This window comes from Sus scrofa, chromosome 10 (genome assembly GCF_054392235.1).
Source record: "Sus scrofa isolate SSC_HxYL_T2T_F1_AM1 chromosome 10, Sscrofa_HxYL_maternal_Yorkshire_Landrace_v2.0, whole genome shotgun sequence".
NCBI classification, from domain to species: Eukaryota; Metazoa; Chordata; class Mammalia; order Artiodactyla; family Suidae; genus Sus; species Sus scrofa.
The window spans coordinates 52,082,680-52,101,367 of NC_139392.1; the positions used below are offsets into that span (position 1 = coordinate 52,082,680).

Below are 18,688 nucleotides of genomic sequence, written 5' to 3' on the forward strand. Positions count from 1 at the left end.
TCTTGGTCATAAAGTGAATCCTTAGGGAAAAAAATCAAAATGAAAGAACCTTCCTAAATTTAACAATTTACATGTTAAATTCCAGTGGTTTACAATGTACTAAGTAAGATATGTTTTTGCCAGTGAAAAATATGTGTGGAAAAACAGCTTTCTTATTCAGAAGGTGTTTTCACATGTTCTTTGAGGTTAGATTTAGGCATTATAGCACTTGACATGTATTTTAATAGTCATCTTTTACCAGAATCTTTCTTCCATTAGTAAGGCAGTACCCTTAAGTTGTATAAACCATATTAATTTGATATTTCTTTTCTTGCTCTAATTGGATCTTATAGCTACCAGAAGGCATTTATAGTCAGAGCCATGGGAATAAACATATTTTTTTGTTTTTCATTTGTACAGCTTCTATGCAGATTTTGGACCACTCAATCTAGCAATGGTTTACAGATACTGCTGCAAGATAAATAAGAAATTGAAGGTAAAAGTTTTTTTTTTTTTACTGAAGATTTCATTTAAGTAATCATTGTTAGCCTGATGATGGGGGTTAGGGGAATCTTTTTTAAAAGGAAATGTCCTATTTTTCACTGCAGTGGTGTTTGGAACATACACATGGTTTATTTATTGTTTTATAAATTCATGGTAGTTTATGTGTTTTCCAGAGTTTTGATTGAATTCGATTAAGTTTGGGTCATTTGGTTCTGGTCTGGATAGGTGATGCTTGGATTCTTGAAAAATCTAAGTAGAAATAAATGGTTGATATAGAGAACCTCTTATGGTCTGAGCTTATGGAACTGAAAACTAACAAGAATCTTTCCTTCCATTTGTTACTGTTTTTTCTGCCTTCAGTTTGGTAGGGAATGTTAGCAGACTAATAAAGAGAAATCAGGAGTTCCCGTCGTGGCGCAGTGGTTAACGAATCCGACTAGGAACCATGAGGTTTCGGGTTCGGTCCCTGCGCTTTCTCAGTGGGTTAACGATCCGGCGTTGCCGTGAGCTGTGGTGTAGGTTGCAGACGCGGCTCGGATCCCGCGTTGCTATGGCTCTGGTGTAGGCCGGTGGCTACAGCTCCGATCCCCAGCCTGGGAACCTCCATACGCCGCGGGAGCGGCCCAAGAAATAGCAAAAAAAAAAAAAAAAAAAAAGAGAAATCAGTTCATCTTCCTTTATTTCGTTATATCTTGAATCTCCCCTAATACTGTACTTCCTGTGAGCCTTCACCTTGGCCCTTTATGGATATGATTAAGGAGCAGGGAAGCAAGGGCAAACAGCCTTACCTTTAAGACTTATCACTGGAGTTCCCAGTGTGGTGCAGCGGAAACGAATCCGACTAGGAACCATGAGGTTGCGGGTTTGATCCCTGGCCTCACTCAGCGGGTTAAGGATCCAGTGGTGTAGTGAGCTTAAGTTAAGTTTCCATGAGCTGTGGCGGGTTTGATCCCTGGCCTCACTCAGCGGGTTAAGGATCCAGTGGTGTAGTGAGCTTAAGTTAAGTTTCCATGAGCTGTGGTGTCGGTCACAGATACACCTCAGATCTGATGTTGCTGTGCCTGTAGGGTAGGCCGGCAGCTGTAGCTCCAGTTTGACCCCAGCCTGGAAACCTCCATATGCTGCAGGTGAGGCCCTAAAAAAGAAAAAAAAGAAAAAGACCATATCACTGAATCGAAAGAGTATATTACTACTAGTTTAAACTTAGACCTTATTCATGTCTTTAAAAAACTTACTGACTTATTGGTCATGTACCATAAGAAATGCTTATGTACTGCTAGCAATTCCAAAAGAGTCAGTGAAAATTCTCAAGTAGATTCGGGGTCAGGTACTTTTTAGAAACAGGTTTATTCAGTCGATTATTTAGTAGACTACCACACAGAAATAAAGTTTATTTTCAATTAAAAATTAAATTATATTAAAAATTGACGAGGAAGGCAGATTTTTTTTTTGCCCCCTTGAATATCAGGCTTAAAATTCCACTTCATAAATGTTAGAGGCATCTGTCAGATGAATTGCTAATATGTAAAAAGAAAGTTGTAGCAATGCCTTTTCTTTTGGTATTGTGTTTGTATTCACTAGAGATTTATACCGAGATAGAGACTCTTCTTTTTGGTCTTTGTTCTTCCCTGGAACAGATATATAAGTATTTATGTTTCCCCTACTTTGTTTTTCCAGTTGTCAGTGACAGGTTTTTTGTTTCATTCAGGGCCAGGAAGCTAAATATAATTTCCTTTCCCTCTACTTCTGTTCCTTTGCTTTAATTTTGAAAGACTTTTTTTGTTTGTTTGTTTGTTTGTTTTTTTTGTTTGTTTGTTTTTTTTAAGTACTTGGCCATCTATGGGCTTTTATCCTTTGGGTCAACCAAGAATATATTAGTCCTTTTTTAATGATTTTTTTTTTTTCCCCCAGCTGCAGCTGTGGTTTGTGGAAGTTCTAGGCTAGGGATCAAACCCACTGTGCTGCAAGGGAACTCCTTTTATATAATATATATGTATATGTATATTTATATTTTTTTATTGCTATTTCCCCAATGCATTTTTTTTTTCTACTGTACAGCATGGTGACCCAGTTACACATACATGTGTGTATTCTTTTTTCTAACATTATCATGCTCCGCCATAAGTGACTAGACGTAGAAAATATATATATATATATGGTGTGTATGTATGTATGTATTTTTTTTTTGGCCTATGTACTAGTCCTTCTTAAAAAATTAAAAAAAAAATTTACTAGAACAACTTTCAGAGTGTTGACCATTCCACTTGGTTGAAACTTTAATTCCTATTAAACTAGTAGTGATAAAAATGTGTTGATAATTTATTCTTAACAGTGTCCTGTGCTAGTAGTGCTTGAAGGCTGTTGGGTTTTGTTTGTTTTTCTTTTCTTTTTTTTTTTTTTAACTAAATGAATTTTATTACATTTAGAGTTGTACAGTGATCATTACAACCCAATTTTATAGCATTTTCATCCCAAACCCCTAGCCCATCCCCCCACCCCCCAACCTATGTCCTTTGGAAACCATAAGTTTCTTTTTTCTTTTCTTTGCTTTTTAGGGCTGCACCCGAGGCATATGGAGTTTCCCAGGCTAGGGGTCAAATCGGAGCCACAGCCAAAGCCATAGCAACACAAGGTCTGAGCCGTGTCTGTGACCTACACCATAGTTCACAGTGATGCTGGATCCTTAACCCACTGAGCAAGGCCAGGGGTTGAACCCACAACCTCATGGTTCCTAGTCAGAGTCGTTTTATGCCACGACGGGAACTCCTGAAACCATAAGTTTTTCAAAGTCTGTGAGTCAGTATCTGTTCTGCGAAGAAGTTCATTGTGTCCTTTTTTTAGATTCTACATGTAAGTGATAGCGTAGGACGTTGGTGTCTCACTGTCTGACTAACTTCACTTAGCATGATAATTTCTAAATCCATCCATGTTGCTAAAAATGCCAGTATTTCTTTCCTTTTAATGGCTGAGTAATATTCCATTGTGTATATGTACCACATCTTCTTATCCACTCCTCCATCAATGAACATTTAGGTTGTTTCTATGTCTTGGCTATTGTATATAGTGCTGCAATGAACATGTGTCTTTTTGAGTCATGGTTTTCTCTGGGTAGATGCCCAGGAGTGGGATTGCTGGATCAAATGGTAATTTTATTTTTAGTTTTCTGAGGAATATCTTCACACTGTTTTCCATAGTGGTTGCACCAATTTACATTCCCACCAACAGTGTAACAGGGTTCCCTTTTCTCCACACCCTCTCCAGAATTTATTGTTTGTAGACTTTTGATGATGGCCTTTCTGGCTGGTGTAAGGTAGTACCTCATAGTAGTTTTGACTTGCACTTCGCTAATAATTAGTAATGTTGAACATCTTTTCATCTGTTTTTTTTGCCATCCATATGTCTTCTTTGGAGAATTGTCTGTTTGGATCTTCTGCCCTTTTTTTTTTTTTTTTTTTTTTTTTTTGGTATTGAGCTGCAGGAAGGGTTTATAAATTTTGGAGATTAATCCCTTGTCAGTCGCTTTATTTGCAAATATTTTCTCCCATTCTGTGGGTTGTCTTTTCGTGTTGTTTAGGGTTTCCTTTGCTGTGCAGAAACTTTTAAGTTTAATTAGGTCCATTTATTTTTGTTTGTATTGTCATTACTCTAGGAGGTGGATCTGGATTTCTTTTTTGGTTGACCTGTGGCACATGGAGTTCCCGTGCCAGGGTACAGATGTGAGCCACAGTTGCAGCCTATGCAGCAGCCGAAGCAATGCAGGATTCTTTAACCCACTGTGCCCAGCTGGGACTGAACCTGCATCCTGGCACTGTAGAGGCACCACCCATCCCATTGTGCAGCAGTGGGAACTCTGGGTTTTATTTGTTTTTAAATCAACTTGGACCTCTTACTCTATGTAAGTGACTAAAGGAAAATATGTACATATTCATCATTGAAACACCCAAACATTGATATACAAAAGCCAAGGAATACTGTGCTTATTTAACTGAGTATAATCTGTTCTTTGCCCTTACTTAGATCCATTTCTACTCACATTAGTGAAGTACCGGTGAGGAAGTGCTAACAAATGAGTTCCTTTGTTTTTTGGTTTTTTTTTGGTTTGTTTGTTTGTTTTTTTTGATTTTGTGGCCACACACCCTGCATATGAAAGTTCCTGGGCCAGGGATTGAATCCTAGCCACAGCTGTGACCTATACCACAGCTGCAGCAATACCTGAACTTTTTAGCATACTGCCTGGGCCAGGGATCGAATCCCCACCTCTGCAGGAACCCAAGCTGCTGCAGTTGGATTCTTAACTCACTGTGCCACAGTGGGAACTCCCTTTTGGTTTTAAAATTACATATCCTCTGTATTTTTAACTTTTTTTTTTTTGGTCTTTTGTCTTTTTAGGGCTGCACCCATGGCATAAGGAGGTTCCCAGGCGAGGGGTCGAATCAGAGCTACAGCTGCCTGCCTACACCACAGCCACAGCAATGCAGGATCTGAGCTGCATCTGCAGCCTACACCACAGCTCATGGCAACGCTGGATCCTTAACCCACTGAGTGAGGCCAGGGATCAAACCCGCAACCTCATGGTTCCTAGTTGGATTCGTTTCTGCTGAGCCATGATGGGAACTCCTATTTTTAACTTTTTATTGAAGCATAATATATATGTACAGAAATATGTACAGTTTGGGCATACAGCGCAATGAATTTTCATACACTGAATACACATAGGTAATTATTTTGATCATCAAATCAAGAACAGAACATTATGAGCAGCCCAGAAACACCCCGAAAGAACCCAGTGTAACACCCTCCTTACACCAACCTTCCGTATCCATTTACTATCCTGATTTCTGACAGAATGAATTATTTTTGCACATTTTTATACACTTTTATTTTAATTTAAAGGTTTAGGGAATAGATTTTTTTCTTTTTTTTTTTTTTTTTTTTTTAATCTTTTTAGGGCTGTACCTGCAGCATGTGGAAATTCCCAGGCTGGGGGTCAAATTGGAGCTGCAGCTGCTACATCACAGCCACAGCAAGGCCAGATCCAAGCCACATCTGCGACCTATGCTGCAGCTCACGGCAACACCGGTTCCTTCACAGACTGAGGGAGGCCAGAGATTGAATGAACCTGCATCTGCATGGATTCTACTTGGGTTCTTAAGCTGCTGAGCCACAGTGGGAACTCTAGGAATAGATTTTTTTTTTAAAAAAAGCAGACAGGAGTTCCCATTGACACAGTGGGATTGGTGGCGTCTCTGCAGTGCCAGGACTCATGTTCATTCCCTAGCCCAACACAGTGAGTTAAAGGATCTATTGCTATAGCTGTGGCACAGGTTGCAACTGCAGCTTGGATCTGATCCCTGGTCCAGGAATTCCATGTGCCACAGGGTGGCCAAAAAAGAAAAAAAAAAAAAAGAAGAAAGAAAAAGAAAAAGGCAGACAGGAGGAAAAGAAAGAAAAGGTCTCTTCTACTCTCTTTTCCAGATTTTGATGTATTCTTTCAGAGGTAATCTGTACTTAAAACGTATCTGTTTATATGTCCTTTCACCCTTAAAAAAAAAAAACTGTAGTTGATTTATAGTGTTATATTAGTTTCAGTGTCTCCTCTCCTACTCTTTAATTATACATTTATTCTACTCTAAGAATATGTTCTTTATGGGAAGGTACATGGCATTTTGGGGTATCAGAGTTCATCTTTTTAAAGGTCTTGCTAATACGAATGCTGTGACATTGTGAGATACGGAATTTAGTTACAAAGTAAAGTTTTGTTCAACTTGCAGTTAGAAAGCGGATACTAACACCTGTTTATCTTTATGCAGTCCATTACAATGCTAAGAAAGAAAATTATTCATTTTACTGGCCCTGATCAGAGAAAACAGGCAAATGCTGCTTTCCTTATTGGATGTTATATGGTAAGCAACTCCTTTTCTCATATATTAGTGAACATTCATGCAATAGTGGTACTTTAAGTTTGTGATTGGAATTTTGAAATTTCTTTTTCGGAGCTGTCTTGATTTCTTTCTAGAAAGAAGATATTATGCATTGAAAAAATTGACCAGCTCGGGGGGAGTTCCCGTCATGGCACAGTGGTTAACGAATCCAGCTAGGAACCATGGGGTTGCGGGTTCGATCCCTGGCCTTCCTTGCTCAATAGGTTAACGATCCGGCGTTGCCATGAGCTGTGGTGTAGGTTGAAGATGCGGCTGGGATCCCGCGTTGCTGCGGCTCTGGTGTAGGCTGGTGGCTACAGCTCCGGGAGCGGCCCAAGAAATTGCAAAAAGACAAAAAAAAAAAAAAAAAAAAATTTGACCAGATGAGAAAGGTTATGGGAGAAGGAGTATATGGGAGATCTCTGTACCTTAGATTTGCAGTTTTGAACCTAAAACTGCTCTAAAAAAGGCTGTTTTCAAAAAAACTGACCAACTTGTGTGAAACCTTTTTAATGTATCACGACACTTAGGATTAGAAAGTAATGCCCCAGGAATTCCCTGGTGTCCTAGCAGTTAAGAATTTGTCATTGTCACTGCTGTGGTGAGGGTTTGATCCCTGCTGGGAACTTCCACGTGCTGGGCGTGTGGCCAGGAAAAAAAAAAAAAGGAAGAAAGAAAATAATGCTCCCAAGCTGTGTTTTTATTAACTCATGATCCATTTAGTAAAGTTGTGGAAGTAGAGTCAGGACCAGTAATTGATTTAAACAAAAACCATCAAAAGTGTATCACACGAGGTAAGAGTGCTTTATAATTTGAATACAGGCCATTTTTTTTGAACTAAAATGTGACCTAAGCACATCAAAACATACAGCAGGAGGACATGGGACGGGAATATTGTAGGGAAATGGGTAACATAGAGTGTAGATCACATACAACTTTGAGTGGTTGGTCTCTTTGGGGTCATTGAAAGTATGCTTTGGAATAGTGAGTATTTCATGAGTTCTGAATTCATTTATTTGTAAATACCATGGAAGCCATTTGGTTATTTAGAGTCAGATTTTTATCTAGTTCCTCCTGCATGCATTGGCAGGAGTACCCAGATAGCACTTTTTCCTGCGTAAGCTAAGAGATCCTCAAGTGTTGTCCCTTGTGGCTTTGGCAGAGTGGAAGCTAGCTGCTCTACCTATCAAGGGAGGGAGTTCCCACTGTGGCTCAGCATAACAAATGCGACTTGTCCCTGGGGGGTGGGAGCGAGGGTGGGTGGGGGGAGGAATATTGAGTGTAGTTTTCTTCCACTCCCACCCACCACGGGTGCAGTAGTTATTTTAGATTAAAAAGCTTTGGTGTTCGGAGTTCCCTTGCGGCTCAGCAGGTTATGAACCCAACTAGTTTCCATGAGGATGTGAATTCAATCCTTAGCCTCGCTCCGTGGGTTAAGGATCCAGCATTGCCGTGAGCTGAGATGTCAATTACAGATGCAGCTTGGATCCTGAGTTGCTCTGGCTGGGGTGTAGGCCAGCAGCTGCAGCTCTGATTTGATCCCTAGGCTGGGAACTTTCATATGCTGCAAAAAAGGAGGGGGAAAAAAAAAAACTTTTAATGTTGGAGTTCTTTTTTAATTATAGTTGAGTTTTTTTTTTTTTCTTTCTTTCTTTGTAGGGCTGCACCTATGGCTTATGGAAGTTCCTGGCCCAGGGGTCATAAACACCTGAGAAGTTTACAGATGAAAAGTAGGTACCACAGACCTCCGCCAGGAGGGTTGGGGGAACCAGGATTTTCAGAGAACTACTAGACTTTGTGACCTTTTTGTGGTGGCAGTCCTGGAAATATTTTGCCAACCTAAGTACCAATCGAATTACCTTATGTAACATGTGAAGGATCTTCATTTGTTTCATATGTGACCTGAAGTCTTGGTTCAGGAGATGATGATCTGATGAAAAACAGATTATTTCTTGGTAACTATGAAAAGCACTCTTGTAACAAGCTATACAGGAGTATGCTAAACTGTTCAAATTTTCTTTTGAAATTTATTTATTTATTTATTTTTGGCTTTTTAGGGCCAACCCTGTGGCATATGGAAGTTCCTGGGGTAGGGATCGACTTGGAGCTGCAGCTGCCAGTCTACACCACAGCCACAGCAGTGCAGGATCCAAGCTGCATCTGAGACGTACACCACAGCTCAGGGCAATGCCAGACCCTTAACCTACTGAGCAAGGCCAGGATTCAGACCTGTATCCTCATGGATACTAGCTAGTTGGGTTTGTAACCTGCTGAGCCACAGCAGGAGCTCTCATTGCTACTTCCCCCAGCTTGCTACTTGCTTTGGTCATGCTTTCATTTATTTATTATTTTTTTTATTTCTTATTTTTTTTGAGTATTTAGAACATAGTTCTAAAAATATTAAATTTTTTTTAAATTAAAGTATAGTTGATTTACAGTGTTGTTTCAATTTCTGCTATACAGAAAAGTGTCCAAGTCATACACACACACACACACACACACACACACACACTTTCTCTCATACTATTTTCCATCATGTTCATGGTTTCTTTTAAAATGCTTTTTCTGATGTGTAAGTTGATAATCTGGTACTTAACAATGATTAGACCAAAAGTTGGTGGTACTCGTTGAAATTGCACCTCAAAACTGGATAGTTTCTTTTTCTATGTTGAAGGTATTTCATTAGCAACAATGATTAAGAACTTTTTGGATTTTTTTTTTTTTTTTTTTTTTAAATTTGTGCTCACAAAAGTAATTGAGAAGAGGGAGTTCCCGCTGTGGCGCACAGTTGGTTAATGATCCAGCTTGTCTCTGTGGCATTGCTGGTTGGATCCCTGGCCCAGCACAGTGGGTCGAGGATCTGGTGATGCTGCAGCTGTGGCATAGTTTGCAGATGTGGCTGGATTTGATCCCTGGCCTGGGATCTTCCATATGCTGTGGGTATGGTCAAAAAGAGAAAAACATAATTGAGAGAAATGTTTGAGATAACTAAGTTTTACTGTCAGCTCTTAATGTCTGAAACACAGGTTATAGATTTTTTTTCTCTTAAAATTTGATTTCTTAGGCGTATCCAGATAGGGACTTTTGTTTGCTTTTTGCTCCCCTCCCCCCCCTTTTGGCCACCCCCTGGCATATGGAGTTTCCGGGCTAGGGAGCATATCTGAGTTGCAGTTGCGACGTACACTGCGGTTGTGGCCATACCGGGTCCTTAACCCACTGTGCTTGGTTGGGAATCAAACCTATGTCCCAGCGCTTTATAAGTGCCACCTGATCCTGTTGTGCCTCAGCAGGAACTCCTTTTCTTTGTGTGTTTATCATCCCTCCTGGTGTATTTTGTGCTTGGCAGCAAAAATCCTGAGAGTGGGGGTGTGGACAGAATGTATGCAGGGTCCCAGGAAAGAGAGACTGGAGAGGTAGCTGTTTTTAACTGGGATATTTGATCCCATTAGTTGGCCAGTCACTGGGGAGAGGAACCCCATAGGTTAGAGTAGATCGTGACAGCTTTACAGGAGAAGGAACACAGCCAGAATTCTTGGTGCTCAACTTAAAGTATGGAAGAGCACCCTAGAGAATGGCCCTTTGTATAGCTGTAAATGTTTTTGTACCATCCAGGAGATAATCTGGATGTTTGAAGCACTTCCACCTAAGATAACCTTCTCCTGGAGATCCCGTTGTGGCGCAGTGGTTAACGAATCCGACAAGGAACCATGGGGTTGGGGGTTCGATCCCTGCCCTTGCTCAGTGGGTTAATGATCCGGCGTTGCCATGAGCTGTGGTGTAGGTCGCAGATGCGTCTTGGATCCCGAGTTGCTGTGGCTCTGGCGTAGGCTGGCAGCTACAGCTCCGATTAGACCCCTAGCCTGGGAACCTCCATTTGCCGTGGGAGGGGCCCAAGAAATGGCAAAAAGACAAAAAAACAAAACAAAAACAAACCTTCTCCTGAGCAGAACCCACAAAGCTCTGCATGGGCTGCTTTGGCATCAGTCATTTGTCTCTGGTCAGAACAGATGTCCCCAAAATGGTGAGGTCTTGAGCCAGATATGGTGCCTTCAGTGTGAAATAACCCCTCAGAGGGTAGCCATGGGCATGGTGGGAACCGAGCGTTATCTTAGACACAAAACTCTGGATACTTTTATAGATAAGAAGTCTCTTTTTAGATCTTGTTGCTGTTGTTTTCCATAACTAGTGAAAGAGCCCTGACCCCTTCGGCATATTGATTGAAAATTTGTTGGCACTTTGTTCCCAGTTTGATGTTGGCCTTTTGACTTTGCTTGTGGCTCTATTGGGCACGTGGAAGTTTATTTTTTCTATAGTTAATATATTTTAGATTTAGAAATCCTTCCAGGATTTTATACTCTGAGGTTAGCACTGATTTGATTGCTTAGGAAAGTGCCAGGTAAGCAATTTGGACTTCCACTTGAATTCATTCTTCTGTTCAGTTAGAAGCCAGCTTGGCAGGGGTTTTACAGTTCTTGGCTGTAGCAGGTGTCTTTGCAGCCATGACTGGCTGGCTAAAGTAGAAGCGTGGAGCTGTAATGATGCTAGATGGGGAAACAGGAGAAAACTTCTAAGAAAAGGAGATTTAATAGTAGCAAAACAGTGTTGAGATGTAATATGAATACCCCAAGAGATTAAACATAAGAGTAAGTAGTGAAGGTGTGATCTGATTGAAATTTATTGCATATTCTTTTTTTTTTTTTTTTTTTTGGTCTTTTTTTTGTCTTGTAGGGCCGTACCAGCAGCATATGGAGGTTCCTAGGCTAGGGGTCATCTCGGAGCTGGAGCCACCGGCCTATGCCAGAACCACAGAAATGTGGGATCTGAGCTACGTCTTTGACCTACACTACAGCTCACGGCAACGCTGGATCGGTAGCCCACTGAGCGAGGCCAGGGATCGAACCCGCGTCCTCATGGATGCCAGTCAGGTTTGTTAACCATGGAGCCACAATGGGAACTCCCCCGTTGCATAATTTGATTAAAACTTTGTAGAGATGCGTGAGAATTCTCTAAAAACTGGTCTTTAGGCCTGATAACTTTTTCTAGAGTTGTTTGGAGAATTTTGGAGATAATAAGGCTTTCTAATGACTGCCTTAGAAGGTGGTGTAATATTAAAACAAAAACAAAGAGTCTGGAGGAAGTGCACTCAGGAAGGAAGTATTCCAAATGGACTGTGGACTGACTCTATCTTTGTCCTTTTTATCTTTTTTTTTGGATTAGCCTGTGGCATGTGGCAGTTCCCAGACCAGGGATCCAACCTGAGCCACAGCGCACAGCTGTGACAACACCAGATCCTTTAACTGCTAGGTAACCAGGGAACTCCTTTTCTTCATCTTTTATTAAAAAAAAGAATCTGGAGTTCCCGTTGTGGCGCAATGGAAATGAATCCAACTAGGAACCATGAGGTTGTCGCTTCGATCCCTGGCCTCGTTCAGTGAGTTAAGGATCAGGCCTTGCCGTGAGCTGTGGTGTAGGTCACAGATGCAGCTCGGATCCTGTGCTGCTGTGGCTGTGGTGTAGGCTGGCAGCTACAGCTCCGATTCAACCCCTAGCCTGGGAACCTCCATATGCTGCAGGTGCAGCCCTAAAGAAGGACAAAAGGCAAAACCAAAACAACACCAAAAAAACCGCAACAAAACCAAAACACCCTGGGCTTTATTATTTGAGACCTAAGTTGTAAGGGCTGAAACTATTAATGATCAAGTTGGGATGTTTTTGTTTCAGTCTATGAGTCATCCTGTTGCTAAGCAACCATCTCCCAGGTATTGAAACATAGATCAGTAATCCAAGATCAGAAGTTTTCACAGGGGCTACGTTAGGCAGGTAGTAATTTTTCAAATGTGAGCTGTGGAAGACCTAGAAATACCTATGGTATTGTTCAGCAAAAAAAAAAAAAAAAAAAAAGGCAAAACAGAAAACCCCACGAAAAACAAAAACAAGAAACTTTGTACTTTGATTTTGAAAAACTCTATGACTTCTCAAGTAATTTTCTATACCAGTATTTTATTTTTTTCCTGTGAGATCGCCGTTAGCTTCTTCAAAGAGGTTCTTTACCCCGAAGAGAGACAGCAGGTTCTCCTTATGTTTCCTAAGCCGTAGGGCTTCTTTACATTTGCATTTCCACACTTGTCATTTTTTTTTTTAATTACTTAATGAGTTTTATAAGATTTATAGGTGTACTGCAATCATCACAACCTAGTTTTACAGCAGTTTTTGCTTTATTAAGGCTGAACCTGTGGCATGTGGAGGTTTCCAGGCTAGGGGTTGAATCGGAGCTGCAGTTGCCAGCTTACGCCACAGCCACAGCCACAGTCACACCAGATCCAGGCTGTGTCTTCGAGCTACACCACAGCTCACAGCAATGCTGCATCCTTGATCCACTGATCGAGGCCAGGGATTGAACCCGCGTCCTTGTGGATGCTAGTTGGGTTCGTTAACCACGGAGCCATGACGGGAACTCCTTTTTTTTTTTTTAATATGACCTAGCCTCAGAAGTCCCACTCTGCCATTACTTCAGTATCTAATTATTTACACAGACAGGATTCATTGAGGGTGGAAATACCTACTAGGAGATAAGCATCCTTGGGGCTGTCTTGGAAGCTGGCTACCACAGCTGTTTAATATCTCTCTTGTTCATTTTTTTGTTGTTGTTGTTTTCTATTTTTGGACAGCAATGTGGAGTTAGGAGTGACCTCTCTCTCTAATGTATATGTATGTTTAAGTCTGTCTCTCTAATATATATATATGTGCGTGTGTATATAGCTCTTCATGAAGTTACACTGAAAGAATTTGAGGAGCATGGAACTTCCAAATTGCCAGGAACTCAGGGATGCATCATAAAATTGTACTGATTTACTAATTTGAGAATTTAAGTTAATATAGGAGCCATTTCAAGGATTCTTCTCAAGGAACAAGTTGATAATGATTTTATTGGGGAAGGGCTTTTGACTAGGCAAGATGAGTGGATATAAAATTAAAAGTTATAGAGTGTTAGAAACATTTCTTTGATTGTTACATGTCTTAGTTCTTTGGGGCTGCTATAACAAAATATAGCAACCAGGAGGTCTTTTTTTTTTTTTGGCTTTTTAGGGCGGAACTTGCGGCATATGAAAGTTCCCAGCCTATGCCACAGCCACCACAACACCAGATCCGAGCCACGCCTGCAACTAGCATGGCAGCTTGCGGCAACACTGGATCTTTAATCCACTGACCGGGTCCAGGGATCGATCCCCCATACTCATGGATTCTAGTTAGGTTCTTTTTTTATAATGATTTTTATTTTTTCCACTATACCTGATTGACAGCTAGTTGAGGTCTTAATCCTGCTGAGCCACAATGGAAACTCCTCTGGGAGGCTTTAAAACAAGAGGAGTGTATTGCTCAGCGTTCTGGAGGCTGGAAGTCCAAGATCAGGGTGATGGCATGGTCGAGTGAGATCTCCTCTATGTTGGAATGGCTCTCCTCTCTCTGGAGCCCTTTTATAAAATACTAATCTTTTTTTTTTTATTTTTGTCTTTTTGCCATTTCTTGGGCCGCTCCCGCGGCATATGGAGATTTCCCAGGCCAGGGATCCAATCGGAGCTGTAGCTGCCAGCCTACGCCAGAGCCACAGCAATGTGGGATCTGAGCCACATCTGCGACCCACACCACAGCTCACGGCAATGCCGGATCCCATTAACCCACTGAGCAAGGGCAGGGATCGAACCTGCAACCTCATGGTTCCTAGTCGGATTCGCCAACCACTGCGCCATGACGGGAACTCCATAAAATACTAATCTTATTCACAAGGACTTCCCTCTTATTGCCCACTACCTCCCAAGGGCCCTTTCCACTACTACCATCACCTTGAGGGATTAGGATTTCTACATGAGAATTTTGTTGTTTTGGGTTTTTTGTTTTTTGCTCTTTTTTTGGCTGTACCTGTGGCATATGAAGTTCCTGGGCTAGGGATCCCATCCAAGCTGTAGCTGTGACCTACACCACAGCTGTGGCAACACAAGATCCTTAACCCACTTCACTGGCTCAGGGATCAAACTCGCACCATTGCAGAGACATTGGATCCTTAACCCACTGCACCACAGTGGGAACTCCCTCAACATTTGAATTTTGAGTGGACACATTCAGCTAATAGCATTATGTAAATAACATAAGCTGAATTTATAAATCTCCTTCAGCTTATGTCATTGTACCTAAAATCTCTATGTACAGGCATTCCCCAATTGTATTTAAATCTTTTTAAAAATCATTAGGAACTTAGGTTTTGTTTCTCCATAGGAAAAAATGTTACATTGTTTTTCAGTTCTTTGAACTGAATTTGTATTCTAAGGCTAACCTACAACTGTTTAATATATTAGACTGTTTTTGTTTGGAAAGGTAGAAGGAAATAATACTATTGCAATTTTAATAATTAAACAAGGACCTACAATCTTGAATTATCTTTCACCTGGTGCTTTGCTGAGACCAGCTCAGCAGGATGGGGCTGAAGAACGGGTGCTGTGGAACTTAAGGAAAAAAAGTTAACATAAAACAAGACACAGAGACATTTATCTTAAATAAAGGTGGGAACCGGGGGACTCAAGGTCTCAGGGACCAAGAGCCCTGCCTCAAGTAAACCACACTGCTTTTATTGTGCTCTTGAGGATTATGCCAAGTGAAAAGGGGGTTGTAGGTGCAGGATTATAGGTTTTTTTAAAATTATTTTATAAGTTCTTTTATTATTTTAAAAGTCACTTAGCTGGTACAAGGTTAAACTTTTACTCTAAACTTTAGGCATTTAAGAATCATTAGCATTTGAGTTAGCTATCTATGCAGAGCATTTCAGAGAATCCTCACTGTGCTTCCGCAAACGGCATGCCTATTTGCGGCAACCCTGTGTGCCTAGGTTTGTACCTTGGTTCTCTTTGCTAATGCATATTCTGCTAACGACCACTCATAAACCACTTGGCCATGAGGTTCCTCTTTCTCTTATTCTTTAGAGGACATATCATGCTTGTGCAAATGGCGTGCCAATCTGCACAGGTCCAGCGTGCCTAGACCAATGTATTATGTCCTCATTCAGCTGACCCCGCGAATAACCCGTGCCTTTAGGTCTTTGTTCTTTTTTAGAATGACTTTTTTTTTTTTTTTTTTTTTTTTTGTCTTTTTGCCATTTCTTGGGCTGCTTCCGTGGCATATGGAGCTTCCCAGGCTAGGGGGCTAATCAGAGCTGTAGCCGCCAGTCTATGCCAGAGCCACAGCAACGCAGGATCCGAGCCATGTCTGCAACCTACACCACAGCTCACGGCAATGCTGGATTGTTAACCCACTGAGCAAGGGCAGGGATTGAACCCGCAACCTCATGGTTCCTAGTCAGATTCGTTAACCACTGCGCCACGACGGGAACTCCAGGTCCTTGTTCTTATGCTTAAGTCATTTACCATCACCATGACTGTTTCTCAAGCAGGAAGACCGGACAAAGTAAGGAAGGACAAGATGGAGTTTTCAGCAAAGAGGCTAAGAAAGTATTATAAAAACATGTCTTGCAACAGTGCTTAAAGAAGAATTTAAGAGATGTTATATCAGAAATTTAGGGAACATCAGGAAGAAGTTTCTGGATTTCATTTAGTTAATTTATGTATATATACACAGACATAAATGCATCAAACCCTTTTTTTCCCCTCTATTACCTCAAGGTATTTTTTTATTTGGTTTTGTCTTTTTGATTTTAGGGGTACTTTTTTGAAGGGTGTCTGGTAGGAAGTCCTAAAATAGAATGGAGAAAAGAAAAAACTTATTAATGTTTTTCAGTAAGTCTTAGAAGAGAAAGGAAGCAGGTTGAAGAATGGATAAATTTAGAGAAAAAAATGGGAGGGGATCAATTTGAAAGACTTTTTTAGGGTTTTTTTTTTTTAAAGTTTTATTGAAGTATAGTTGACTTACACTTTTATGATAATTTTTGCTGTGCAACAGAGTGATTCAGTTATACATATACACACATTCTTTTTCAGATTCTTTTCCCATGTAGATTATCGCAGAATATTGGGTAGAGATCCCTGTGCTAATACAGCAGTTCCCTGTTGGCCAGTGATTCCATAGAGCACAGTGTACATAGGCCAGTCCCAAGCCCCCAGTCCATCCCTGTCTCCTTTTGTAACCATAACTTTGTTTTCAAAATCTATGAGTCTCTTTCTGTTCTGCAAGTAAGTTCATTTGTATCCTTTTTTAGGTTCCACTATAAGTGTTATCATTTGATGTTTGCCTTTCACTATCTGACTCACTTCGCTTAGTATGATAATCTCTAGGTCCACCCATTTTGCTGCAAATGGCATTATTTCATTCTTTTTTATGGCTGGGTAATATTCCGTTGTATGTATGTACCACATCTTTATCCATTTGTCTGTCAATGGACATTTAGGTTGCTTCCATATCTTGGCAATTGTAAATAATACTGCAGTGGGGTGAACATTAGGCTGCATGTATCTTTTCTAATTATGGTTTTCTCTGATAGATGCCCAGGAGTGGGATTGCTGGATTATATGGTTATTCTCTTTTTAGTTTTTTGAGGAACCTTCATACTGTTTTCCACTGTGGTTGTACCAATTTACATTCCCACTGAAACTGTAGGAGGGTTCCCTTTTCTCCACACCATCTCCAGCATTTATTGTTTGTAGACTTTTTTTTTTTTTTTCTTTTTTTTAAATGGCCTCAAGTAGCACATGGAAGGTCCTGGGCCACGGATTGAATCTAAGTCACAGCTGCAACCTATGCCTCATCTGTGGAAACTCTAGATCCTTCAACCCACTGCACAAAGCTGGGGATTGAACCCAACCTCCTCCACAGCTACCTGAGCCACTATGATTAGATTCTTAACTTGTGGTGTCACAGCAGGAACTCCTGTTTGTAGACTCTTTGATGATGGCCATTCTGACTGGCATGAGATGATACCTCATTTCTCTAATATAATTAGCAGTGTTAAATACTTTTTATGCCAGTACCGTACTGTTTTGATGACTGTAGCTTTGTAGTGTAGTCTTAAGCCGGGGAGCCTGATTCCTTCAGCTCCATTTGTATTTCTCAAGATTGCTTTGGCCATTTGGGGTCTTTTGTATTCCTGTACAAATTAAAATTTTTTTTTTGTTTTAATTCTATGAAAAATGCCATAGATTTTTTTTTTTTTTTCTTTTTTCTATTTCTTGGGCTGCTCCTGCAGCATATGGAGGTTCCCAGGCTAGGGGTCCAATCGGAGCTGTAGCCACCGGCCTATGCCAGGGCCACAGCAATGCAGGATCTGAGCCGCGTCTGCAACCTACACCACAGCTCACGGCAACGCTGGATCGTTAACCCACTGACCGAACGCGCAACCTCATGGTTCCTAGTCGGATTCGTTAACCACTGCGCCATGACGGGAACTCCGCCGTAGATATTTTGATAGTGATTGCATTGAATCTGTAGATTGCCTTGGGTAATATAGTCTTTAGGACAATATTGATTCCTCCAATCCAAGAGCATGGTATATCTTTTCCATCTTTTGTTTCATCTTTGATTTGTTCCATCAGCTTCTGGTAGTTTTCAGAGCATAGATCTTTTGCCTCCTTAGGTAAGTTTATTATGAAGTATTTTATTCTTTTTGTTGCAGTGGTAAATGGGATTGTTTCCTTAATTTCTTTTTCTGATCTTTTATTGTTAGTGTATAGAAATGTGACAGATTTCTGTGTATTAATTTTGTACCCTGCAACTTCAATGCATTCATTGATGAGTGCTGGATGTTTTCTGATAGCATCTTTAGATGTTGAGAATAGCTGTGGGATTGTCATATGGGGTATTTATTTAGTCTTATGTCTGTTTAAGGCTGTACCCTTAGCATACGAAAGTTCCCAGACTACAGGTCGAATCGGAGCTGTAGTTACTGGCTTTTGCCACAGCCATAGCAACGTGGGATCCGAGCCGTGTCTGCAACCTGCACCACAGTTCATGGCAACACCAGATCCTTAACCCATGGAATGAGGCCAGGGATCAAACCTGCATCCTCATGAATACTAGTCAGGTTTGTTAATCACTGAGCCTTGACAGGAACTCCCATATGTGGCCTTTATTATGTTGAAGTAGACTCTCTGCATGCCCACTTACTGGATGTTTTTTTATTGTAAATGGGTGTTGGATTTTGTCAAAAGCTTTTTCTGCATCTAATGATATGATTATATAGTTTTATTCTTCAATTTGTTAATATGGTTTATCATAATGATTAATTTGTGGATATTGAAAAATCCTTGTGACCCTGGGATAAATCCCATTTGATCACGGTGTATTCT

At 40.8% G+C, this 18,688-nt stretch overlaps 1 protein-coding gene across 33 annotated transcripts in view; it reads left to right on the plus strand.

The window, feature by feature from the left end:
• The window catches only part of CDC14B (cell division cycle 14B), a 119,334-nt gene that overhangs the window by 51,759 nt on the left and 48,887 nt on the right, over window positions 1-18,688 (plus strand). For all 33 annotated transcript variants that reach the window (XR_014817653.1, XR_002336289.2, XR_014817652.1 and 30 more), the window contains 2 exons: window positions 400-475; window positions 6,294-6,386. Coding sequence is in view for 26 of the 33 variants with exons in the window: in XM_084979698.1 (XP_084835824.1) it covers window positions 400-475; window positions 6,294-6,386 (169 nt within the window). In the remaining 7 variants the exon portion in view is untranslated. The remainder of the gene's footprint in view (window positions 1-399; window positions 476-6,293; window positions 6,387-18,688) is intronic.